Raw genomic sequence first — 25765 nt, forward strand, 5'->3', positions numbered from 1 at the left:
AATTTAGCTTTGAGTTTGTTTGCCAACCAATTTATTTAGTATATGCAGCAGAGGCTATAAGCTTGCTTTGTATTATGTAATCAATGCATGTACCACATACCAGTATAGAAGTAAATAATTTAAAAACTGTAAGTATCAATACTGTTGCATCATACTGTTGGTCTCATACATGAAAAAAAATACTTGTTTTATAATATTTTATTACAACTGATTCTTCTTTATTACGTTACATTCTTCTATCTCTTTTCAGGAGGAAAGGACAGCAAATATGATTTGAATGGCTTCTTTGGGAACGGTGGATACCAAGGTAAGAACAGTGTAGCTCAGACTTATTACTTATTATTTTAAGTGTGTTGACTTGTCATCCCACTCACCTCTGTACTACTTCTTTTTTCACACAGGTTGACATGCAAACATTATTCTTTTGTTTTTGCTGTTGTATATTATTTTTGATTGTTTCCTAGTTTTGTATTATTTTGATTTTCTCCTCTCTGTGTAATATTCCTGACAATTATATTTTTGTCTTTCCTCGTTAAGTATTTCTAGAGCTAAAACAACACTTGATATTTTTTTGTTGTTAACATTTTGTTTTAGTGTATTATGTATTTTTTTTTATGCATTTGATGTATTTCTTGCTTATCTCTCTGTCCTGCACTTATTGGTCATTATTCATGCAAAGAACTGCTTGAGAGTTTGTCTGCTGCATTTGTTCAATGTTTTGTCAGTTTTGCCTGCATGTTGTCAACTTAACATAATTCTGTAAACTTAAATTCAGTCTAATTTATTTTGCATGGGAAAGGGTTTTTTACTACCTGTGGCAAGCACCTGTCAATTTTTGGACAGTTTTTTTGATTGATTAAAACCATCCAGAAACTTAACCAGAGGAAAATGCTGCTTTATTTATCTGTATGTGCGTTTCTATATTTATTTTTACATGACATGCCTGAATTATCAATGACAATGAATCAATGTCAGTAATGGAAACAGAAGCAGGACCACAGATGGGCTTTAGGTATTACACTTCACCACTTCATGATTTATCTCAAGTGCTGTATTCCCATATACCAATTTAGGTGTTGTAATCCCCAGATTATCCTGACTACACCGCAGTTGCAGAAGAGCTCGGGGAATAGGAACAAGCGTGCAACCTAGAATAACTGCATCAGGGAAACAGATATGTATGTACACTGTGAAGCTGAGGTGTGTGTCCGTTACTAGCCATGACAGCGAAGGAGCAGCTGCAGCAATGCACATGGCTTTTTGTGAGGATTACCCCAGCTTTATCCCTAGGAATAACAGCCGTTTGCTGATTGGTCCTACTGTAAGCATGCCACTTGGCCAGCTCAACAGGTTGCCTGCTTGGAATCGTACCTGTCTAATGATGGGTTTCAAGGGCCAGAATCTCCTGCTAGTCTTTATCATGACCGTGCCTGAAAGTCCTAAGTGGGGTCTCATTTAGGATGTAAATAGTGAGGAGTCAGCTGATGTAAGCTTTGGGGGACGTTGGCTGCAGGAAGTCGTTATGGTGTTTTGCAAAGGACCGCGGCTGTTGGACTTTACAAAGACCCCCCCACACCTTCAGTTCAACAGATATGTCCTCACCGGCTACCGGCCAGTGTCCTCTGCTCACGAGTGCATGAGAAGCCTCTTCTATATGCACAATGAGCTGGGGAACATTTACACCCATGGTAAGTACAGAAATTAACTTTGCATTGCCTGTACTTAAAATGCTATTCTTTGCTTTGAATATCCACTATCAGTTTGGACTAAATGTGAAAATATCAGAGAAATGATGTTAATGAATGCAACTAAATTAGCCATTTCAATATATTTCTTTGCAGTTTCAAAAGCCTTTTTCATTATCATTTCAGATGTCACTTAACGTAGAAAAAGCAGGGGAAAACTGAAAACTGAAAAGATTAAAATGACACCAAATTCTCTGAAATCACCAAGCATCCCACTTCACCCATAAAGGGGGTGTGCATGCAAAACAGGTCACAGAAGGTCACTGCTCTCACTTATGGCCAGTTACAAGCACGGTGGACAAGGCTGTGTAAAGAGACTAAAGATACGGGGTATTAGCTGTAATCTGTCTTGGGAATCCCTGTCCTGGAAATATCCCACTGTTAACTGGGTCTTACAAGGGTGTGCAGGTGACTGACACTTTGTGCAGCATAAACAATAAACACATTGCTCATATATCTTGAGCAAAGGGTCTCAGAGACAAATGTGAAATTGCACAGATGAGAAACAGCTGCAGAAATGTGTTGAAATTTAAAAAATTGGTGCAGTTAGTGAAAGACTTGCACACTGCCTCTAATTCAGCCAAAGTTGTGCAAACGTGAGCAATTACAGAACGCTAACTGTGCATGAGCTAAAGCCTACAGTGCACACCCTTGAACTTCCAATGGCATCTTCTCTGTGCTGTGCTTCCTCCTTCACTATCCTATAAGTTCATTAAGACTAACACTCTTACTGAAGGGAACTGAAGGGTATTAGCATTAGAGAGTTGCTCACTAGGTTTCAGTGCACTTATAGAGTAACGGCCAAATGTTCCTGGTGCAAACAAATAGAGGAACCAATTCTCAAATGCCTAAATTCCTCATATTGTTCTGCAAAAGGTGTTTTTTTTTTTTTGTGGTTCCTGCTCTGATTAGGAAGTTGGACTTAAAATATCACCATGAGCAAAACTGACATTCACCTACAATACAGGTATCAATATTACAAACCTATACAGACCTTTTGGACATGTTCAAGAAAAGCTTTGGTTAGAGGAACAGAAGAGGAGAGCAGTTTAAAGCCAGTAGGTCAGTTTTGTCTATTATAACACTAACATGGTCAAAATATGGCGATGATTCATGATTAGTAGGCTTTCTGAAGGACACTCACTCCCTGCACAGATTTAAAATCAGAATTTTCATTCATCTATTTCCATTCTTTTCCTCCCTATTCTCTCATCTCATCTCCACTGCTCTGTCCTCTTTCCCCCTTTCCTCGCCTCACCTCCTGTCGCTCCAGGCATCCCATTCTTCCTTTTCCTGGTGCTGCTGCCTTTCAGTATCCCATGGGCGGAGGTGGAGAGCATTTGGATCTGTGTGGTCCACTACCTGGCCTGCCTCTCCCCCACCGTGGGCTCAGTCCTTTACCACGTCTTCATGAACCATGTGGGCGGAGAGCACGTCTACGACACCCTGCTCTCCCTGGACATGTTCGGGGTCTGCCTGGTTAACACCCTGGGTAGGTCCTTGACGCTGGGTGAAGACGACCACAATTATCACTCTGTTACTTACACAAACATAGACTCCTCACTAGGGATGGGACGATATTGAAATTCAATATCGCGATACAAAAATGTGACAATACGTATCTTGGGGCAGAAAAATGAATCGTGAGATTAGCTACATTTTATTCTATTCACAATTTCACAAGCTCTCCATCGAAATTATATTATTTGTAATGACATCTTTAAATTGTTTACATTCTAGCAAGCCAGTGACATTGCTAGAAAGATTTGTGCATTTGTGCAATTCTGCAGAGTCATACTTTGCTGCTGTGATTGAGCTTTTATTTATCGTATCGTGGTTGTATTGAATCGTGAACGCCATATCGCGAATCGTATTGTGAGATAAGCGTATCGTCCCATCCCTACTCCTCACTATAACTTATGAGGCAAACTGGCCACAGAATCAAAGATGCTTGATGCATATTGGCTCTAGTCCCTACCATTTCTAAATTTCTAAATTGATTACTAATAAAAACCTATAAACAGGCAATACGGTCTGATATACTGTAGGTGCAGTGTTATTGCCATTCATTCATCGTCCCATCTTCCCACTTACCACCAGGGGCGTTACCCATCATCCACATCACCCTTCTGTGCTACCCCACCATGCAACAGATGGCCTTGCTGGCCTACATCCTGCTGTCGGCCTACGGCATCTACTGCGCCACCACGGCCCGCACCAACGTCCTGCGCTTGCAGGCGTTCTTCTGGCAGGCCTTGTTCCGCTTCAGCCTCTTCCTGTTCCGGGTGTACGGCAGCGGGGTGGGCAGCCCGAACTCGCTGCGCCTCTTCTTCATCATGGACTCGCTGGCTGTGGCGGGGGGGCTGGTCAACATCATCCAGATCCCCGAGCGCTTCAGCCCGGGCCTGTTTGACAACTGGGGGAACAGCCACCAGATAATGCATGTCATGGTCATTTGCTCTATCATCTACCTGCACTGGGGCACACTGGAGGATTTAGCCTGGATTAAAACCTACCAGTGTCCCGGGGAGTGAAGCCAACATCTCACACACACACACACACACTTCGAAGGCCACGTTGATCCCTGATAGAATCAAGATTTAGGATTTAATGAGGTGAGACGGAGGAGTAAAGTAAGGAGGAGAGGCAAGCTGTGTTTTGAAATGCACTTTAGTCTTAGCTGCTGGCACTGAGATTGTATTCATTATGATTAACCCTTCATGAGGGATCGATTCCTAATTTGACATTTCTCCAGGGAAGAATGAAAGGGAGTTACAGTGTTATAACTGTGGAACACAAATGTCACTGTACTGAATTCAAAATCCTGAGCATACTTGATTCTTAGTTTATCAAATGCAGTAGCTTTTAATGCCTATAACCAAAATAGTTGTTTTTCATGGAAAATTATATTATGCAATAAATTGTATATTTTTATATCTTGTCTCAGTTTATATTGCATTTGTGTGTGATGGACATGCCTCATGTAAAATAGTGAAAAGTGAAATAACACCAAGACAGCATGTATGCTTTCACTGTTTAATTGCAAGAAAGAGATATATATACACTTGAAAAGAAAATCCAAGAATCAATGTTTTCCACATTGCTCTATTAGCATTGCTTGTATGTCACTCACAATTTAATCTGTGTTTTCATGTAGACTTGGCAACAAAAATTACATTCCTTTGTATTGGCATTCTTATGAACTGGAGATCTTTCGAGCATTAGCGTAACCTGCACCTTTAAAAGATACTGCAACCTTCAACACGCACACCCAAAAAGCATCAAATTGTGTGAACATGATGACAGAGTGATTATGGGCCCTTGAAGAGGACAGGTGTGTAAATCAGTTAGCTTTGAGAGAGGTCAGGGTGTTGCAGAAGTTGAATACATAGACCCTGACACAGTAGTGTTGTGTTTTTGAGTCTATGCGTTCTATTGCTATCTGCAACACTGGACAGCGTTCCTCTCTTTTCTGCCAATAAGAGCGCTCTGGTCCGTTTCCGTGGATTAGTCTTCGTCTGAGCTGCTGTCGTCCTCAGGCTCTGATAGGTCAGCGATGGGAAACCGCAAGATGGCTGCCACTCCGCTCAGCTGAGTCAGCTCTGAGGAGATAGACGGTCAAAGATACATCAATACTTGGTAGCAGAGAGCCTGGACATCTCAGCAACATATAGACTGATTTTATTTCTAGGTGCAAAAATGCATAGACTGTGAGTGTCATCTAGCATTTACAGTGGTAAGAACTTACAGCATATGTTGGCGTTTTCATTATTTTACCCATACCATGAACATTACATGTTAGACAGATGTGACAAAACCCTACACAGACAAATACTTATTATGCAAAAAGCCACTAGAGGCTTTACAGTGATTTTAGAACAGCTAAGAGGCGTTGTTGGGCACAATGCAAAGCTTTTATGAAAACCTAAACTAACTTTTCAACATAGTATTCATCAAAATAGTCCACTGTACTTACGTTCACCAGACACGTGAAGGCTCGAGAATATTCTGTAAATAAACAGAGAGAGAGAGAGAGAGAGAGAGAGAGAGAGAGAGAGAGAGAGAGAGAGAGAGAGAGAGAGAGAGAGAGAGAGAGAGAGAGAGAGAGAGAGAGAGAGAGAGAGAGAGAGAGAGAGAGAGATTTGCGATGATTTGGATGGTTGAATAAGGATGTTTTGACTTTTGTGAGATGTGTATGTTTACGTGGCCACTGTGTGTTTTCAGTGATAACTCGTACCTGACAGTGCCGCCATTGTCCCTCACGCTGTCCACCAACCGCACATACCGACTCCTGGTGGCCACATCCTGGTGTCTGGAGGCAGGCACACACACACACACACACACACACACACACACACACACACACACACACACACACACACACACACACACACACACACACACACACACACACACACACACACACACACACACACACAGAAAAAAAGCACACAGACCTTTTTAACAATTTGAATGTTATCCCTAACTGTGCATTCACATCTGTCCAGTGGTTGATTTGAGCTCGCTGATTAATAGCTGTAACACCAATAGTGTTGCAGGAACAGGTAGAAACATTAGTATGGCAAAATGAGATGAGGTAACCGTGGCAAACACTGGGTTTCTTATGATAGCTAAAGATTACCGAAAGATTCTCATTGTTCTCTGGATTTGAAATAGATAACCAAATCATATTCTCAGTACATACCTGAACAGCTTATCACTTATCAACAGGATGTCAATGGCCAGGGCGTCAGCAGCTTTCTCCACATGAGCCAGTCTATAATGAGACAAAGATACAAAGGTTATTGATTAGCAGCGGTAACGAGGATGAGGACTCTGTGGGTCATAGACAGTTTACTGTTGTAGTCCATCTCTCACCCATAGAAGGCTCTGTCAGGCTCATGCTGGAGCATCTTGTAGAAATCCTCCAGGGCTTTCACCTCTCCTGCTGCCTAAAAGTTACACATACACGTTAGCATTTAACACACTGATATAGTCCATATTGTCAAATTTCAAAACAAACTGACAAAGAATAGGATAGGATGAGAATAATCACCTTGGTGTCAGAAAGCCTACTTGTGACAGTGGGATCAGAAAGAATTTCTGCAAAACACCAAGCATTTCAGTAAGTTTTTGCCCTGCAGAAGGGAAAGATATCATTTTTTTGTTCTCAGAATCCATCAGCTCCTACCTTTGAGGGAGTACTTATGACCTGAAGAAGAGTGGACCAGCATGAATTTGGGTCTGTTCTCCAGTAGGACCTTGTTGTCCTGTCGGACTGCCTCCTTAAATAGGTATGTGATGAACTGGTCCTTTACAAACCCTGGACTGGCCACCAGCATACACTTCACCACTGGGGGGGGAAGGCAAAATCAAATTTGTCTAAAGTGCAATTCACACAGAATTGTTACTATAAACTTCAAGCAGGAATTGAGAAGAATACAGAAACAAGCAGAAATTAAGAATATAGAAAACAAGCAAAGACGATATGGCAATAAAAATAATAAAACAACAGAGCACATACAAACAGATGTATAGACATAATAGATGACAGGCTCACAGCAAAGCAAAAGGATAGAACGGCAACAACAACAATCAAAAACAACAAATAAAGTGGAGAGGTGTGTGTGTGTTCAAGTGTGCATGCATGTGTGAAACGTAACAGGAATATACAGTACATGTGTGTGTGTGTGTATGTCTGTATATCTACATAGCAGTCCCACCATCGAAATTGATGTGGCGGAGAATCCCCTGCATCACTGCCTCGTAGAACCTCTCCAGTGCCTGTACACAGAGAGACAGACAGACATTTACAGAAACAGTATGATGTAAAACAACCGCTACACAACAAATACACCCAATCCTCAATGCTAAGAGACTGGGCCATCCAGGTACACAGACTTGGTCACTTTACTCAATGAAAAACATCAATCTATCCCTGCATCCATTCAGCTATCCATCTTCAACTTTCAATCATCTGTGGCAGTTATCACACTTATAACCCGCGATACATTTCCACCATTGATTCTCCAAGTTCTTTGCCAGTTATTGAGGGTGACCTACCTTCTCGTGCTGAGTGCAGCTGCCCCTCCTCTTGCGGGGAATAGTGACCTCCACTTTTGCACGCAGCAGGGTCATGGCAGGTGTCACCAGCACCAGGTTGGCCAGGCCCTCTTGCATCACCACCGCTGCCACGTCGGCCTTCTGAGCGGCATCACACGCCTGTTCTGGATGGTGGAGTGGAGGAGGATACAGGGATCAACTGAGCTGCTGTGTACTTCACGAAAAGTTACCTAATAAATGTGTTATATAGTCTTGGAGAATTACTGTTAGCAAATTAGTTTGTTAGCTGGCTGGTTTGGCAAGCTGCTAGGTAAATAAAAATATGCATATTTCATAGTAAGATCACCCACAATTTTGCAAGAAATTGGGGAAAAATAGCCTTGTTTGCCACCGTGGATTCTCGTCACTCTCTATACACTCAATATCTCAACCCTTCAACATCTGAAGGTAATGTTTTACATGTGGACTCTGTGTCCTTTTAACCATATTTGCTGACTTCACAATTACTTGTTTGACAGAAGGAAGCAATGGTCTGTGTTTTGTCAGAGTGCAAACTCAGGAGGATTGGCCAGGGGACAGTCTATGTGGAATTTGACAAAAAGTCATCCAAATCAAAAGGCATGTTTATTTGAACACTACGTGTTTGTTTCTTTAGTTTGGTTTGTTTGGGCAGGAGAGCAAGATGGCATTTAAACTTGGGTGAGAATGCCTGAAAATGCTCCTCTTCTAAGCTGTGGCGCGGTTCGTTAGGAGTGAGAACATAACCCGAATCAACTACAGAAAACAACCCCACAATGTGCAGTTTTATGGGTATAAGGAGACGGATGTTGACAACTGATAGCATGCAGTTACTCATGCTTGGAAAGCCTCGCCTATTTCTTCATGTGTTCTTAACTGGTATTAACACTAGAGAAGGTAAATTACAGCAAAGATGGCAGACAAGTCCATCATGCTTAGCTGGTTCGGACCAAAGAAAACAAACTGTGGGTGTGATTGCACTCTAACAAACAGTAACACCGGCTTACCGATCCTATCGAGCACAACGCTGTCCCAGATCTTTTTAGCAAGAGTGAACTTCCTGTTGAGCTCAAGCTCAATGGTGTGGTAGGCCCCCATCTGAGGAGCAAAGAACACAACACAATCACTTACCACTAATAACAGGAGTTAATAATGCAATATTATCGTTTATCGTCTTTCAATACAATCATATTGTGAAGAAATAATGATATAGAGTTACCGTGATGCACAATTGTGTTTACTAAATTAATGCTAAAAAGCAAATGCTAATTAAAATCTCTCACCAAATGAGATGTGAAACAAATTAGGAAATATTTGAAAATTAGAGTGTTATCGTATTACCCTGCATTTCAATGTGATGGACATCAAATAGATTTAACATGTTATTCTGCATATATTAGCATATATGTTTATATATTAATATCAAAATAATTCATTATGATTATTGTGAGATTAGTAGTTTTTAGAACAGAAGAAACTGACTGAAAAAAGATGGGCAACTATATTGAAATGGCAAGTAGAACTGACAACTTCTCAGCCACAATCAAATTCACCGTAATCTATATAACTATTACTATAATCTTAATATCAAATCGGTCTTCCCTCGTTGTATCACTCTACTCTGCTGTAAAACTGCTGTAAATGTAATAATTCTGCAACATTCTCAGACCTTGACATACTGGTTCTCCTCGAGGTTGGTGCCCTTAACCCTCAGCTGACAGGCCTGGGAGTCGAAGTCGATGGTCTCCACACTTAACGTCAGAGTAGTCCGCACCCTGGAGCTGCCCACACTGCCAGTGGAGGACTCTGTCTGCACCTTCCTGTGGGACCAGGGGGCAAGTTGTGGTGACTTTGTGTGCGTATTTGAGACCAAGACACACAGCGAAACACAGACACAGAGAGAAAAAAGGCGGGGGAGTGAGAGAGCAAGCTGGAAAACTGAAAAAACAAGCACAATCATTTCACAAATCGCAGGATGATTTTAATACTATAAAGAAAAACTGGATATTGACACTACACCTAGCCTATATGTACGATTACACACTTACAGATGTAAACAATTATCAACGAATAGAAGAACAAGGCACTGATCACTGAAAGAGGTGCAGAAAGATGCCGGCCTCCCAAATCTGACATGATAAAAAAGACCAAATGATCAAAAAGACCAAATGTCTCTCACTGGTTTGGAAACTGTCAGAAGTTGGGTACATTTCAGGGGGTTTGCCATCTGTTACACACCTGTTTCAGTCACCTTTACAGTGTGATGGTGATAGAGGTTACCTGATGGTGGAGGCTCTCAGGCTGTCTCCCACTTGCAGCAGGTTGTAGGTGTGCCACATGTCCTCCGCCTCCTCCGGCATCAGAGTCACCTGTCTAGAAAGGTGTGTACAATCTGCAAGTCAGCCTCTGAGTCGGTGTCAGTCATGTTACTAGCAAGACAGTTACTGGTTACAATATGAGATTTTGAGTGTGGATATCACTTGTGTTCTTTACTGGAGGCATCAAGCTATTGTTGAGGGAAACGAAGCGGACGGTGCAATGATCCAGAAGCATCCATGCATGTGTGCAGCAATCATGGAGGGAACACTAGCCATGACACAATCCAGTGTGCTTTGTTTTGTTTACTCACTGGGGCGTCTGCATTTACGCCCAGTCATTATTACAACTGTCTGAAAAGTCCAAAAGGTATAATTTACACTTAGTCATCTTTCATTTCCTGTGTTAGGGATCGGACCCGTTATCACACATCGGCCACTAGAAGGAATGTTGATCCAATATTCAGGAAAGATAAAATATTGGCTGTATATGGTGACTTTAACGATGCAATCTTAATAACTTGTGAGGTACCGGACAGGTCTCAACGTCCATATGGTGCGTTATAAAGTCCATATGGTACGTTATGAACACCCATTCCCCACGTCTCCGCTGATAAACAGAAACTTAAAAACACATATGGACACGTATCACGGCTAGGTTGCCAGTGAGCTGCAAAAATAACGTGCAAACACTGATTAGCTTGCTAGCTAACGTTAGCCACTCACCCGGCATTATCTTTTTCAATATCTTTATGGAGCAGCTTCATGGCCGTATAGTCGTGTAATGTAAACAATATTACTTGCGTATATGAGATGGGGTACCGCCAACCCGAGTTAGAGCCATGTTTATTCTATAGTAAGTCAAGCCTTTTCTCAACTTCAGAATGAATCGCTCGGTGCATGTTGGTCGCTTGGACATTGCGTCATGCCAAAAATGAATTTTTCCCATCTTTGGTCACTTCCGTGGGTGTCGATTTACTGCGCCACAAATACAACGCAACAGAAATACAAATATTTAGCTAAATGTGGACAAACGCACAATAACTTGCATTGCTAGATAAATTATTCCATATTACTTCGACAAACGTGCATTGTTTCAGAGAATTATTATCCATTTTCCAATCTTGTTTACGATAAGTAAAATGGTGACAGACGTTCCAGTTAGCCAATCCGCGAGAACATTCGGTCACAGGCGCCGCCAAACGCCAAAAGTGACCAATGGCAACGCGAGAACTGTTTTCCACTTCCGCTCAACCTCGCTTTGAGCTAACGCGTCCAAGCTACTTTTGTCGAGGGCTGGGTGCTAACCAGTGGAAGGAACAACGTTAGAGTCACGAGAAAATAAAATATTGGAAGTGAATTCGAACGTCTAGACGAGGATAGTTGACTGATGCGGGTTTTTAAAAAATATATTTCATCACATCTTTAACAATTCAATACCCAACCTCAATTTCTGAGGTTGCTAATTCCGCCCAAGGTTAGCTAGCTGGCTAACGGTAGCCGATTAAACTAGTTTAGCTAACTCGGTAGCTAGTTAGCTAGCGCGTTACGTTTTGAAATCGAAGGGATTATTTGAAACCAGCCTAAATACAGGAATACTATGGCTGAAGCCGATAAATTGAACATTGACTCCATTATACAGCGTCTTCTGGAAGGTAAGATTCACTATTTTGCTTGATATTTATTCCCGGAGGTAGCCATTTTAGCTCACTTGGCTAATACAACCTGGATAACGTTAGCTACCTAGCTAACGGTAGCTACGTTCATCTCAATTCTTGGTCAGTGCTAACCGAGATCCAAAGCGCTCAGTTTGAATAATACAGTCTATTGACTCTCAGTTATGTTTGGTCACTAGCATCCTCTCTAGTGCCAGATACCCAGCTGTTCAGTTCATCCTTTTAGCAGCTAACGTTTGTTAACCTTCCTGAATAACGTTCCCACTCGCCTTTGTAACACCACCTGAAATACCAGTATGTTGTTATGGTGCAATAGTTTGCCCGATAAATAATCCATTCCCTTGACTGAAACAGTGTTAGGTATCAACATAGACATTGTTATTTTCAAAAAAGATAATAATACTTGTGTTTTGTTAAATGGCCCATGATGTTCTCTAACTGGGATTGGTTTAGATTGTCCATGCTTATATTAAAGGCTTAACATGATGCAGTCTCTCTCATTTGACCTATTTTCATTCACAATTAAACCCCAAACAGTATGCTCCTTAGATAATTATTATTTTGTATTGTCTACTTCCTATGAATAGCTTAATGGGAAACAATGTCATGAATAGTATACAATGTTATTGATGATCCATTGTTGTCAATATACTATTTTTCACTCTTGCCCCATTTTTTTCCTTCTCAGTGAAAGGCTCCAGACCTGGCAAAAATGTTCAGCTGACAGAGAATGAGATCCGCGGTCTTTGCCTCAAGTCCCGGGAGATATTCCTTAGCCAGCCAATCCTGCTTGAGCTTGAGGCGCCGCTCAAGATTTGTGGTGAGGTTTAGTTGTGGTCTTTAGGGTCGAGGGAATTCTGTTGCATTCAACAATATTCTTAGATGCCTGTTGTAGGTTAGAGTACTGGTCTGTTATGAGAAGACCACAATCCATATTATGGTACGCATTCTTATCACTTAATGTCAAGGGAGACTCAAATGATGACTAATTTAAAAAAGAAAGAAAAACGGGAGTGATATCCTTGGATACAGAATACAATGCGTGGCAGTGACCTTGATTAATAATTACAAAATTGGGAGGCTAAACTCTGATAACATTGGCGTGCGAGTACAGTATTGTTTTGCTCTTTAACTCTCCCTGGAGGTGGCCCCCTGTGTCATACTGCTGATTCCACTTAATGGGGAATGCTGATTTAAAGGAACAGTTGGCAAATTTATGGATTGACTGGCCAAGTTTGCATTGCAATGCAACTCACTGGCATCTTCACATTAAATGCAAGCTAGCACTTTGTACGCTTGCTTAGTTGTCTCATCGCCACAAAAACCTCAAGTCAAGCAGCACCAAAGCTAACAAGCGCCCATTAAAAACAGGCATGGTTGAATTCTTGTTGCTGTTGACTTGTACGGTGCCAAGTGTTCTACCTCCATCCAAGTTACCCTTTGTTGTGTACATAAACACAGCATGACAGTCACACCTTCAACCAACATGGCAGTATAGCACCTCGCAGTCTTCCACTCTCACCAATACTGTCTCTCCCACCAGGTGACGTCCATGGTCAGTACTATGATCTGCTGAGGCTGTTTGAGTATGGGGGCTTCCCCCCAGAGAGCAACTACCTGTTCCTGGGAGACTACGTGGACAGAGGGAAGCAGTCCCTGGAGACTATCTGTCTGTTGCTGGCTTACAAGGTCAAATACCCAGAGAACTTCTTCCTGCTGAGGGGAAACCATGAGTGCGCCTCCATAAACAGAATATATGGCTTCTACGATGAGTGTGAGTCACATGGCATGCATACAGACACAGACATACATTGTTCATACCAACGGGAGCATCCACATTCACCGCAGTTTTAATAAGGTTTTGTTTGGGGCGTAAATACACACTCAGAGGGACCTGTCCTGGTGTTTGTGAAGGTCTTTCAAATGTTAAAACTTTACAGTACAGCTTAATTTACCAACATTAACCAGCATAACAGTGTTAATACTCCCTGCATGCATCAGCTATTAGTGATGCCAGTTAATTTAGATTTCATTAGCATCATCAAATAAGTATATAGTTTAGTATACAAAACCAGGCAATGCAAAGAATTTGTAATAAACCACAAATCTGAATTTCAGCTGTTTTAGGCCCAATGGGAAAAATGGGTTTTTAGTATTAACAAATGCCATAATATAGACAAACAATAGACAGTAATCAGCACACCATGCTTCAGGCTAAGGAGCATGATCGAGCAGTCTGGGCAGTGATTAATCACATGCCTTTCTCAGCTATTTACAGAGCCAGGATTATGTAAAATGTAAAGTATATCTGATGTGATGCAATAGTGGCAGCTGCTGGGACAAGATTTTATAGCCCTCCAGATAAGATTGTGACCAAGCAACTGTGTTTGCCTCCCACAGGTAAGAGGCGGTACAACATAAAGCTGTGGAAGACCTTCACAGACTGCTTCAACTGCTTGCCTGTTGCAGCCATCGTCGATGAGAAGATCTTCTGTTGCCATGGAGGTATTCCCATCAAACAGTTCATTTGGCTCTGATCCAGAGCAAACACGCTAACTCACCTCTGCGTTGTTGTTACTGTCAACATTGTGGTCAAAGACCTGCAGGACTCTATGGGAACTTGATTTCCTTTTTAAGTAGATTTAAATTCTCTGTCTGAAAGGGGCTTAACATACAAAAAGCGCCTCCTGACATACCATGCGCCTTACTCCCATATGTGGTGGTGGATAACTCCTTTTCACGGGTTAGGGTTAGGGTTTTTTACCACAGTTGGCATAAATGGAGCAGGGGAGATAAATCAAATAAATAAATGGATTGAGATTTAATCGGGCAGCATGTAGCCTATACAGATCAATCAAAATGCCTTGATCGGCTCTTGACATCCCTATTTTCCAGTGTTTGCTGCTGCTGATAAGTCAGTGGTGCAGACCTGTAGAGTCAACAGCCTCCTCTGATAACCCCCTCCCTGGTGTCAAAAAACAGAAGTGGTTTCCAAATGTGTATATGGGAGTGGGAAACGACATTTGCTTGGATAGATAGTGAAAATGAATTTAAGGCCAGCTGTAAAAAAAAAAAATATTTCCATTACTTGAAAATATGGACTTTGTCCCCCTGGCAATAAGCTTTAGGACAGAATGTACTGTGGCCACAATAACCAGGTGAAGAATAGCCTTATAGTTGGACAAAGTGGAGAGCTCTAAATTTAGGATTATTCCTATTGTCTCGGATAGTCTTATTATTCGTAAACATGAACAAGTCTCTTCCAAAGCAAGAAAACCAACTAACACTTGAACCTGTGAATTAATTTAATTTTTCCTAATTTATTTTCTATAGATTTGCTGTTTGATGTTTAATCTTGATAAGAACACAGGTTCTAGTTCTCTGGTAAAGGTGTCATTTTCTAGGTCAGAACTGATAACACTAGTGTACAATAAAGGCAACTTTGATATAGAAGTCAAACATCTAGGTGTACAAAATTAATAACCCCTTGTTCACTCTCTGTGGAGCAGCTTCTGATTGTACATGTTAATGACATCCCAGTTTCAAGCTTTAGTTCGCTGATTTGAGAGAGAGTTCTTCATTTTCACATATATGGATTGGACTGTTGAACAATAGGAGTAATAGGTATAGCTCAGTTCGGGGGTTTCTACTTTAATTCCAACTGTAAGTTTAAGACCATAACAACTTAAGTGTTCCTTAGCAACAACATTGGAAAGCTCAAAGACCAGCTTCTTTTTATCAACAACATATCATGCCTCCTGTTATGTAAATGTGTCCATACTCCCTGTCCTCTTCCCCAGGCCTGTCCCCAGACCTCCAGTCTATGGAGCAGGTGCGGAGGGTGATGCGCCCCACTGATGTGCCCGACCAGGGCCTGCTGTGCGACCTGCTGTGGGCCGACCCGGACAAGGATGTGCTGGGCTGGGGTGAGAACGACCGTGGCGTCTCCTTCACCTTTGGCGCCGACGTGGTCACCAAGTTCCTCCACAAACACGACATGGACCTCATTTGTCGGGCCCACCAGGTCAGTACAAGAGAGTCATCCTAAGGGGGAAAGGTGTTTGGGCGGGTTACAGTGGGAATGCAAGGTAGACCAGATAAATAAAAGGTGAATAAAATGAAAAGTAGGCAAAAAAATGGAGCCCAGTGTGCTTCAGCACAGCATGTTAAAATGGAAAGACGTAGGTGTTGAACTCGGGGTTAAATGTTACTATGGAAAGAGAAGAGAGTGCCTCCATCTACTTTGAGCAGTTTTATTGAGATTACAGCCAGGGTGATGTTGCCTTTTTAGGTATGTTAAAAAGGGTGGATGGTCAGTAGGTCAGGTTCTTTTTGTTGTGGTTTTATGATTATTTTTCCCTATAGTGTTCTTGTAATGTGCATCTTTCCTCCTCCTGTTCAAAGGAGGACTTGGCCATGGCCTTGTGAAGTGAAGGCAAGGTTAGCACTATTGCCAAACAAACCGTGTCCAGCTGGTAACGAATATTTGAAGAAAAGTCAGGCGGCACCTCTGAAGTATTGAAATAGTGCCTGTAGCGCAGATGGACCAACTGAATATCCATTAACCACTTCAGCGCAGTATTGGATTTCAGCCCGGTCTTACTGATAACCAGGTAGGCAGCTGGAATGATAGAAATGCCATTATGATGTATTTTCTTGCCTCCCAAGTCCTCATTAAATATAGTGTTCATCATGTCATGTATTACGGGAAGTGTGTGGTTCTGTTTTTGTGCCTGATTCCATTGTGTAGTAGTTGAAAAGCAAATGGAGGAAGTTACCCTGATTCCTTGTAAACAGTAAGTGAACCTGTTGTGTCTCTATCTGTCAGGTGGTAGAGGATGGCTATGAGTTCTTTGCAAAGAGGCAGCTGGTGACACTGTTCTCAGCCCCAAACTACTGCGGCGAGTTTGACAACGCCGGAGCCATGATGAGCGTAGACGAGACCCTCATGTGCTCCTTCCAGGTAAACAAAAGACTTGCCGATCCCTCAAAAACATCCTGATTGATTAAACAGCCTTTTTCAAATGATAAACTACAATATTTAAACAATTAAGGAGAGCGCAAACCACTGTTGCTATTTGCTCATGTCTATTTTTTTCTTTATTCCCCATTTTTAGATTCTCAAACCGGCAGACAAGAAGCTGTTCTATGGTGGAGGAGGCGGCATGGGCTCCGGTCGCCCAGTCACTCCCCCCAGGAAAGCCAAGAAATGACACCCGTAGCTCGCCCTCGGCCTCCACCTCCGCCCCATCCCTCCTGCCCTCTCTACCTCTCTTCTCCTTTCTTTCACCAAACAGCCAGAAATCAAACCTATACCCAGGGCTTTTTTCCTTTTTTATCTGTACTTCTTAAAACATTTAATGTTATGAATTGTCTGAATGAGTGCGTGCGCAGAAGAGAAACACACGTGTGTCTGTCTGCGAGCGAGCATTAAAACCATGTGTGCGCGTGTACATTTTGTGCGAGAGTATTAGAGATTTATACTATCCCCTCTCTCTTACCACTTTGCCCCGTTGAAAGGTCGAAACCACAGTGTCTGTCTGTACAGTAATTGTGACTGAAAATGCAGAGTTTGGGAGACAGCGGGCAATTGCTGACCTGATTAATTTAGCAGCAAACTCCTGCCAGCAGGTGGTGTGTGTATTTTGTGGAGAGGGGGGTATTTTGTTTTCCCTGTCCTCTGTACTGTAAAATCTCAAACACACGTGTGCGTGTGTGTGTGTGTGTGCACGTGCGTGCGGTGTCTTGCCCATCCTGCTCAAGTAAGATGTCTGAGTGTCCCTGAACAGGAAGGGTAAGGTCTGTCACCTTGTCTCACGGGAGGAAGCACATGCCTACCCACACACACGCATGCATACAGATGACTCTTTTCACAGATTCATACGAGCCAGAGCTGTAAAAACCCCACGCAGTTTAGGTTTGTACAGATTTGATTACTTGAAAGAGATTTTTTGTGAATTCGTTTTGTAGTCTTTCATCAAGTTGACCAATAAAGCGAGAATCTGAGCTAAACAGTCCTCTGATCATTTTTTTTTATTCGTAACCCAATATCTTATATGCAGACATGAGAATCTAATTAATCTTCATGCAAATAGCTGGTCTTACAGTTGGTAACAGCAGCCCCTCACAGTACAGTTGCCTCTAGTTGTCCTCACTAACTGCAATACCTGCCCATAATACTACTGTATGTCTTAATTAAAACTCCAAAAGATTATTTTTTTAAAAATATATTCTAACATGTTTTTTAATGTGCAACAGCATTCAATGAAGGAAATGCGTTTTAACCTGAACTGAACTTTTCTGAATGTGTACCAATTCAAAGATATTCATAGATAATTCACATATTTGATATTCAGCTTTCCGTTTCCGCACAACATTATGCATTCTAAATCAGAATGTAAACTGACCTTTGGTTATAGTAATCGTTGCCGTCATTCATTTTTATGTAAGTGTGGAAGTGTTCAGCTGTTATCCACAGAGGGGTGGTGTTGAGCTCCTTTGACTCCTGGAGTTGAACATGTTTATGAGAGAAAAGTAGTAGTACTATGATAAATATTGGTTACCATTCCCTATGGAGGTCTAACGGATCACAAGAGATATACTATAACTGAAAACCAATTATTATATAAGCTGGTCTACTCTTGCAATAGTCTGCAACAGATTTTCTAAAAATCGGTTAACTGACAAGTTGGTGTCAGCTTCTGTCACTGAGAAATATTGATCCTCGGTTGCTATGCGGAAACTCTTGAAAACTTTGGATCTCTCTTTCATGTTCTTCCTTCTATATTTATCAAGAAAAGATCCCATTCCCTCCTAAGGCATCTCTCAGGCTCTGTTTTCATTCATTCATCTTCCTGTCATCAACACCCTTCCTTCAAGACGCTCTGTCCATCATTTTGCCTTCCTTTCACAAGCCCAGTACGGTGAAAGGTGAAGGGTATTGCTGTGGGAGTTAAGTTTGGATCAAAAGGGCTTAATTTGTTCTCTGAACAAAAACACATTGAAAGTGTGTAACTTGTTTTCATTTTTGATTGCGTACTTGGTTTAATTTTCTATAATTTCTGGCACTTTTAACTTTCATTTGATAGAAATAATTATACAGTTTAGAAAGTCCAATAGGGTGAAAGGTGAAGGGAAATGCTTAAGTTTAGATGAAAAGAAACTCATTTGCTGTGAGATATGTATTGCATATCAGTTTGTATTGCAAGATAAATGTACTGTTCCATTAAACTACATTAGAAATTGTTACCCACTAATTTCCTAACGCCACATAAATGAGTAGAAAATCTAACCGTCTGAAACCCCAGTCATATTTTATACATAAAGTGATCTGGTAAGACTGAAGGAGGTTTAAGAGGTCAGAGTAAGTAGGCCATGACTGTGCAATGCCCCTCTTAAGGAGAAAGCATGCTCTCTCATTTCAGTGCTAAACTGCTCTTGTGTCTGTCGGCCATTGGGTGTCAAGAGCTGTGCCCAGCCTTGGCTGTTCCCCTTCGGGAGTAGAATCCTCTGTACACTAAAAGCAGGACATGATAGAGTCAAAGACTTTGTGTCATACAATCTTTGTCAGTTCTCATAATTTGTCATTGGCTATATGGTCTAAAAATTATTTTTACTTCTACTAGATTGCGTTTCTAAATGTTCTGTAGATCAGTGAATCTTCAGGACTCGAATCCAACCTTATTCCTGAGGTGAGGACTTATTGCATTCAATACTGTTACATGATTTGTCGCTGTTACCTCATAACAAGAGTGAAAATCAAAATTGTGCTCATAGATTTTGAGGCCCAGTTCAGTTTTTTTGTTTGCAACATTTCCATCATTCTTAGCAATCAACCCAAAAAGAGTGTCTGGGTTAATTGAGAATATGCAAAAAATAGGCAAGGTAATGAAGATGGAGTATTTTCCAAGAGTTCATTATTCAAATAATGCCAAACACATCCTGGTTCATATAGGCTTACAAACTATAGGGTGCTTGCCTGAAAAACTAAACTATGTTTAGTTTCTGGCTGCCATTATGAAACCAAGAAGGATTTTGTTTATGTGAACATGTCCACAACTTGATTTTTAAGGTTGACCCTGTAATCTAAATTGCAGTTTTGTTTATCCACAAGAGCTTGACGATTCTCTAGTTGCATTGGCCTGTTTGACATCATGATGGCTAATTTGGCTTCCCTGCATTGAATTAGTTCATTATGAATAAATACCTGCAAAGTACAATATAGGATCACTGATTATGTAAACACAGCCTCATGTAGAGTGCTGTATCCATTCCACAGCAAAAGCCTTATTCTTAATTAATGGGGAATACCTCTCGAAGTCACATAGCGTGCCTCTGACCTGGGACAGTTCAGTCAGAACTTTCTCCGAAGCAAGACTCTAACCTGTCTATTAGGAAACTTACTTTGTGGCCTTTTGCACCAACGGAGCTTCATTGTATAGTAGTAATAACTAATCTGAGCCAGTAAAGCTAACAGGAGGCTGCTGCCTGATTCTCAAAAATCTCAGTGTTGCCTTAAAACTTTGGGATTGAAAGTGCTGAAAAGTCTTCACCAGTTATTAACAATACAGGCCTCTAAAAATGCAGAGCCAGCCAAGTCAATGACACATTGTCTGTAAAATGAAAGAAACTTTTGATCAACTACAAGGCTCATTTTCCTGTTGGCTCCCCTGTGGCTTGTATGTAGGATAGCCCTAAGTGGATGGAATGGTGTGAACAACGAAGAACTCTTCAACCCACTGTAACACATGGATATCGATGACATGGTGGAGTCAAATGTGTCCTAAAACATCCACCTATCTTACTTTCTCTCACCTATAGATGAAAGTAAGACTTACGAGCCTGAACTAAAGGTCCAACATTCTGAAATAAAAAAGCCACAAAGCTGTCGTGGTGCTATGCCCAGCTGCATAGTGTCACCTGGTCTATTTATATCTCGCGAGTAATTCTGGATTCATAGACTCAGCTGCTACTTCTATTATTACTATTAGCTAATGCTGTAACAAGTACGCTGCTAACACCAACACTATAGCTTCTTTATCCATTGCCTTTACTGGCCGCTACTAATTACTGCATCACTGTCAATACCACCGAGGTTCTTCGTTAATAAATATTTGGTTGTTGATTAGTGGAATTTTTGGAACATTTATTTATGTTGCGTGTGCTTAAAGGTTGTAAATCCCAGGAAACCCAATGCCTTTGGATGCAAACGGATCTATAATAAAGATGATACTGCTGCATTCCTGGCAGAGGCCTTCAAGCCCTTTGGGTTGAACAATGTTGTAAGCAAGTTTTGTAGCCATTGGTTTTCAATGGATGTTACTATCTGTGTTACTGAGGAATAGGAATTTCATTGGCTGGCTGGCAAAGCAGCCTGGGTTGTAATAAGGCTGGATCAGTGAGAGCTTGTTTTTTTAATGAATACCTAGAAATGACCAACTAAGTGGAGGTTCCTCCAGTTCAGCATATCCCCACACTTTCATGATTGCATGCTGATAGTTTTCAGCTGGACAGCATAAAGTCTGCAAACCCCACAGCATGTATTGGGTTTGACAGTGACCTTCTTCAAGGATTTCCTTGGAGAAATATGTCAGTATTTCCTGGCCCCTCTATTCTGAGTGATGAATATCCACTGTGTCGCCCTGTCCCTCTCACTTTGCTTGTGTCGCGCAAGTCAGCAGGAACAGACTTAGTTGCATAAGTTAGCTGTGCGTACAGCTGCGCCACCTCAGTACTTATCACTTGTACAGAACTGGGAACACGTATAGGGTTCAAGACATGCAGGGGGGAGGGTTTGACGGCTTAAGGCGGCACATGGTGGTCCCGCAGCCTGGCACGAGGGTGTGGCACGTTAGCACCACTCTCAGAGTGGCGGCGAGAGGGTGGGGGCTGGGGCTGACGGGTGTCCCGGCCCGCCTGGGTTACACCGTAGTAGTCTGTACGCAGGCTGCACGCAGAGGCTACTGACACTTCACCGATAGACAGAGAGGGAAAATGGAGGGGAGCAAGGGAGAAACCCTATCCTTCTGGGATATTGAGTTAAATGTCACTGCTCTGCCCTGAGGGAGACACTGACAGGCCGACCCCTTTCACAGCCCCCAAATCTCAGAGGTCAGAACGGCTGTACAACAGCTGAGGGCCGGAGAAAGAGGGTGGGTGAAAGAGAGAGGGGTGGGGGCAGTGGCCGAGCAAAATAAGTGCAGAATGTTTCATTTAAATGTCTGGGAACAAAAATTAAATGAATATAAAGCTGTTAGTCCCTGTAACTGATAGAAGTTAAGCAACAACATTCTATGAAGTGTATGTAGAGTTCAGCATAACATGCTCATTTTGATGGATTGTAGATACCTTGCTATATGTAGTGTGTACTTTTACACAGAGAATACAGTGGGCTTACCTGAACTTGCACACTGGTAATCACACTAATCATTCTCATACCTTTTGAAGTGCCAGTGTGATCTAAGGGGTCATATTATATTCTAAATCAAATTAAATATTAACTCAAATGCTAATAAATACTCCTTTGCAACAAATATAGATTTCTATGAATACATGCTTGCACTCACTGTACAGCTTTGGTCATAACTTAATAGAAGGATGGGATTTTTCAGGGTCTGATGTTTTTTTGTGCACATCCCTGCTACCACTCAAAACATGAATAGCACATAAATATTTTCTCCTCTTTTTGGATGCAGCTCACTACAGGATGATCTACTGTACCTTTTGGGGATTGTATTTCCCCTCACCAACAGGCGAGGGGGTTAGGTCAGTAGGTCACCCACACCAGCAGCTGATTGGATACTTCAAGGCCTGCACTGCAGAAAAACTTCCCATTTTAGTAATGCAATGTAGAGGGGCAGAGGAGCTTTCCTAATCTGAGGTCCTCTGAAGTGGAGGTAGCTCATGTTCTTATAGATAAATATAATGCATACAATGCATTTTCTTTTCACGTAGCCATGTATATAGTGTATTGTGGTTCCTGTGAATGTCTGAGGTTCAGATAAATAGCATAATGTTGGACAAGCTCAACAAATCAAAGTACATCCTGTCTCTTCTATTTACCAACAGTACCAACATACAAATTTAATCAACTATATTAGGCTTTGTTGAGAAAGTTGATCAGCTGTATTAAGGTATATTGATGAAGTTGATCAGCTATATCAGGGTATAATGAGGAATTTGTTGAGAAAAACAACGCAGGATTTTAATACTGATCCTTTAGAATTTCATGAGACAGCTTGTTTGAGGCTAAACCTGGTCAAAATCATGATTTCACTATAGGTGTCCTAATGAGCTGTTCAAGACAATTAGAAAATCAGAGGGAAAACTCAACTGTCCTAGTTCCTTGGTTCCTATAATCAGAGTTCTTCCAGGAAAGGAAACAGAGACAACAACTTTAGTGCTTATCAAGAATTTCAATGTGTGTTTGCACCTTCAAGGAATTGGTCTTTTACCACCAAACATTAATCTTCATTTGTTTGGGTCACTGAACCCAGTGATTATAGAGACTGTCCTTCAACTGGACAACCTGGGTTCAAGCCTTCACGACTGCAAGCAGCCGCCCTACTGAAGTGTTCTTGAGCAAGATAATGAATCTGCTTCAGGGGTGATATTCTAATTTAAGGGGAAACTCAGGGTGCAAGTGGTTAAGTTGCTAATTGTTATTATGCACAATTATGCATCTTTTTTACTGGCAATTGTTCAAATTACTTTTACATGCTATATAAATGCTGCGTGACTCTTCGATAGATCATGACTGAAACTATTCCTTGGTGATGTTCTGTCAAGTCTGAGCTGCAGCCTCTTGCTTTTGAATACATCTCTATGGACTTCCCGCCATAGATTGGTCTTTTATCCTTATTTAATGTTGACTACATGATTTAATAAATGATGAGTCAAGGTACTGAGAGTCAAATTAGCTTTGAATATTAACTGTATTACCACCTTTCACAAAGACACATGAGCTGGGCAAAGCTCCCTCTGGCTGTTTATCTGTTGACCTCTAGGGGAAATTTGCAACTGTCAACATATGTATCCATGCACATGACAACAGGGTGATAGCATTAAGCCGATCTATTACGTCACAGCATCTATATCTTGCATTTGGTTACCATGTATCCAGTCTATACTTGCTGTCCACACTGAGTGAAAAATAATAAAAATCCATAAGAGATGTATTGAAATTGAGATTGCATTGAGATGCATTCAATAAAATAGGAAACAGTAAAATCAGTGAACAATATGTCATGGGTGATGATCCAGATGGATCATTCTCGAAGCAGTTATCATTTTTCAATGTGGAATTTGTCCAAAAACAAATTTGCAAGGATTTGAATCAGTTGTGCACTAAATATGCCAATAAATGCATTTTGAGAATAAAAGTTATTGCAAACAAAAAAATAAAATAAATTGTTTTATTATTTGTGTTTACCTTCAAGAACCTTTTTAGTCATTTTCGTCAAATATCCCAATAATTCTTCAAAGCACTGTGACACTGTGTAACAACATAATGCAATAAATAGATACCAGCAAACACTTCTCGTGTTGGCTTGTTGTCGGAAGTGGTGAACAGTGACCACAGGTGCTTTGAGCAACACCTGTCAGCTTATTGATTAGCAACAGCAACTTGAATTCCTGTCCACAGAGGATTCTGCACCACCCGGCAGGTTGAGGGCAGCCTGTTTACTGCTGTTAAAACAAGTAGTAAATCAACAGGCTCTGAGTTCTACATTGTGTAAGACTACTTATTGGTGTGTTGTTGTCAGTGAGCTAATAAAACCATAGCTAGCTTCATGATATTGTGAAATCCTGTGCCAGAAGAGTTGACAGAGAAAGTTGTGTACCTTATTTGTTGACTTGTCATAATATTGTTCCAAGGGGTTTTGCAATAATCAAAACTTCTCTACTACATTCCTACTTACAGTTGACATGCATCAAATGGAAAATAAAACATGTTCTATGTCAAAACCTTTTCAAAAGTAAAACCATTTTGCTTTGGTCATCTAAGAACATTGGCCAAAATATCAGGCTTTTAATCGTGAAATAATGGACTTTTTTTTTTATAACTAACTATTACTATTATTAACTATTTTATTAGTATTAATAGTACTTGTAATAGAATCATCTTTATACTGAGCAAGTACATCAAAGTTCTTTTGTGTAATCCAGTTCGAACCTTAGGAACAGATAGCAAAAGCAATTCCGGTGACAGCAGACTGTAATTTCCACCAGGTTTTCTATAGATAAAAGCACAAATAATAAGGATCCTGAATAACCTTATAGATAAATTGTACAAATGAATAAGACTATGAGTGGACAGGTGAAGCCAATCAATGAATATAGAAGGTAGAATAAAGGAGGGCTTTCCAGTCAGTAATAAACCTTGACGCTCTGTGATACACAGTATCTAAGGCACAAAAATAATGGGTGGAAACATGTACATTTAAAACAGAGCCATAATCATGTATTGGCGTAAAAGTGGCAGTGATATTCAATTCCATCTCTGCTCTTCATTCACTTAGTTAAATCGTGTATCTTCACTTTGCCAATAACTGAATCAATGCTCTGGATCCACCACAAGAGGCCATTGTGCCTCGCTGAATGGCAGACTGTGGCCGGATCATCTGTCGCACGTCGACTTAAGCCATGCCATATCTCCCAACTGCCTTCCCTTCCTCGTAAAAAAAAAAGAGGAATAAAACTTGATCCTCCTGTATCTGCAGCCGGGGTTTCTCCTCTGTGGTGCGATAGTATGACACGCCGGCTCTCCTCTTGGCATTCCTGTCGCCCCGCAATCATTCCTCTCAACACACTCACTTTCTTCTTTATTCTTTCATTGCTCTTCTCTTCCCCCAGTCTATCTCTGTCGACCTCTATCTCCTCAACTATTTTCAGTTAATTTAACTGGGTTCCCCAACCGTTTTTGTGTCCATGTTGCTCTTTGGAAAGG

The 25765-nt window shown here is 41.2% G+C and overlaps 3 protein-coding genes across 5 annotated transcripts; 2 read left to right on the forward strand and 1 right to left on the reverse strand.

The window, feature by feature from the left end:
* The first annotated feature begins 1438 nt into the window (after positions 1-1438).
* Positions 1439-4621, forward strand: LOC139909041 (progestin and adipoQ receptor family member 4-like). Of its 3 annotated transcripts, none has more exons than XM_071895962.2 (3): positions 1439-1688; positions 3019-3237; positions 3846-4621. In XM_071895962.2, the coding sequence occupies exons 1-3, from the start codon at positions 1523-1525 to the stop codon at positions 4277-4279; spliced, it is 819 nt and encodes a 272-aa protein (XP_071752063.1). In that variant the 5' UTR covers positions 1439-1522; the 3' UTR covers positions 4280-4621. The 3 variants fall into 3 exon arrangements, with proteins under 3 accessions (XP_071752063.1, XP_071752064.1, XP_071752065.1); XM_071895963.2 differs by having other exon boundaries at positions 1439-1687; positions 3132-3237; XM_071895964.2 differs by lacking the exon at positions 3019-3237.
* Positions 4622-4767: 146 nt separating this feature from the next.
* Positions 4768-11240, reverse strand: pelo (pelota mRNA surveillance and ribosome rescue factor). The gene is made up of 13 exons (XM_071895942.2): positions 10868-11240; positions 10107-10199; positions 9496-9646; positions 8834-8924; positions 7809-7972; positions 7469-7529; positions 6937-7098; positions 6802-6848; positions 6624-6697; positions 6451-6522; positions 5983-6057; positions 5722-5753; positions 4768-5347 (listed from the first exon to the last, which is right to left on the reverse strand). The coding sequence occupies exons 1-13, from the start codon at positions 10906-10908 to the stop codon at positions 5253-5255; spliced, it is 1158 nt and encodes a 385-aa protein (XP_071752043.1). The 5' UTR covers positions 10909-11240; the 3' UTR covers positions 4768-5252.
* A 172-nt stretch (positions 11241-11412) lies between these two features.
* Positions 11413-17829, forward strand: ppp1cab (protein phosphatase 1, catalytic subunit, alpha isozyme b). The gene is made up of 7 exons (XM_071895937.2): positions 11413-11796; positions 12506-12637; positions 13361-13591; positions 14218-14322; positions 15618-15841; positions 16646-16780; positions 16935-17829. The coding sequence occupies exons 1-7, from the start codon at positions 11742-11744 to the stop codon at positions 17028-17030; spliced, it is 978 nt and encodes a 325-aa protein (XP_071752038.1). The 5' UTR covers positions 11413-11741; the 3' UTR covers positions 17031-17829.
* The last annotated feature ends 7936 nt before the right edge of the window (positions 17830-25765 follow it).

The sequence above is a fragment of the Centroberyx gerrardi genome, chromosome 20 (assembly GCF_048128805.1).
Source record: "Centroberyx gerrardi isolate f3 chromosome 20, fCenGer3.hap1.cur.20231027, whole genome shotgun sequence".
Lineage (NCBI taxonomy): Eukaryota > Metazoa > Chordata > Actinopteri > Beryciformes > Berycidae > Centroberyx > Centroberyx gerrardi.

Coding starts and splice junctions, on each gene's coding strand:
- pelo (XM_071895942.2), bottom strand. CDS start 10,908: ATGAAGCTGCTCCATAAAGATATTGAAAAAGATAATGCCGG. Junction 8,925..9,495: donor AGGAGAACCAGTATGTCAAG/GTCTGAGAATGT, acceptor TTTGCTCCTCAG/ATGGGGGCCTACCACACCAT. Junction 5,348..5,721: donor CCTTCACGTGTCTGGTGAAC/GTAAGTACAGTG, acceptor CTATCTCCTCAG/AGCTGACTCAGCTGAGCGGA.
- LOC139909041 (XM_071895962.2), top strand. CDS start 1,523: ATGGTGTTTTGCAAAGGACCGCGGCTGTTGGACTTTACAAAGACCCCC. Junction 1,689..3,018: donor GGGGAACATTTACACCCATG/GTAAGTACAGAA, acceptor CTGTCGCTCCAG/GCATCCCATTCTTCCTTTTC. Junction 3,238..3,845: donor CTGCCTGGTTAACACCCTGG/GTAGGTCCTTGA, acceptor ACTTACCACCAG/GGGCGTTACCCATCATCCAC.
- ppp1cab (XM_071895937.2), top strand. CDS start 11,742: ATGGCTGAAGCCGATAAATTGAACATTGACTCCATTATACAGCGTCTT. Junction 14,323..15,617: donor GATCTTCTGTTGCCATGGAG/GTATTCCCATCA, acceptor CCTCTTCCCCAG/GCCTGTCCCCAGACCTCCAG. Junction 15,842..16,645: donor TCATTTGTCGGGCCCACCAG/GTCAGTACAAGA, acceptor TCTATCTGTCAG/GTGGTAGAGGATGGCTATGA.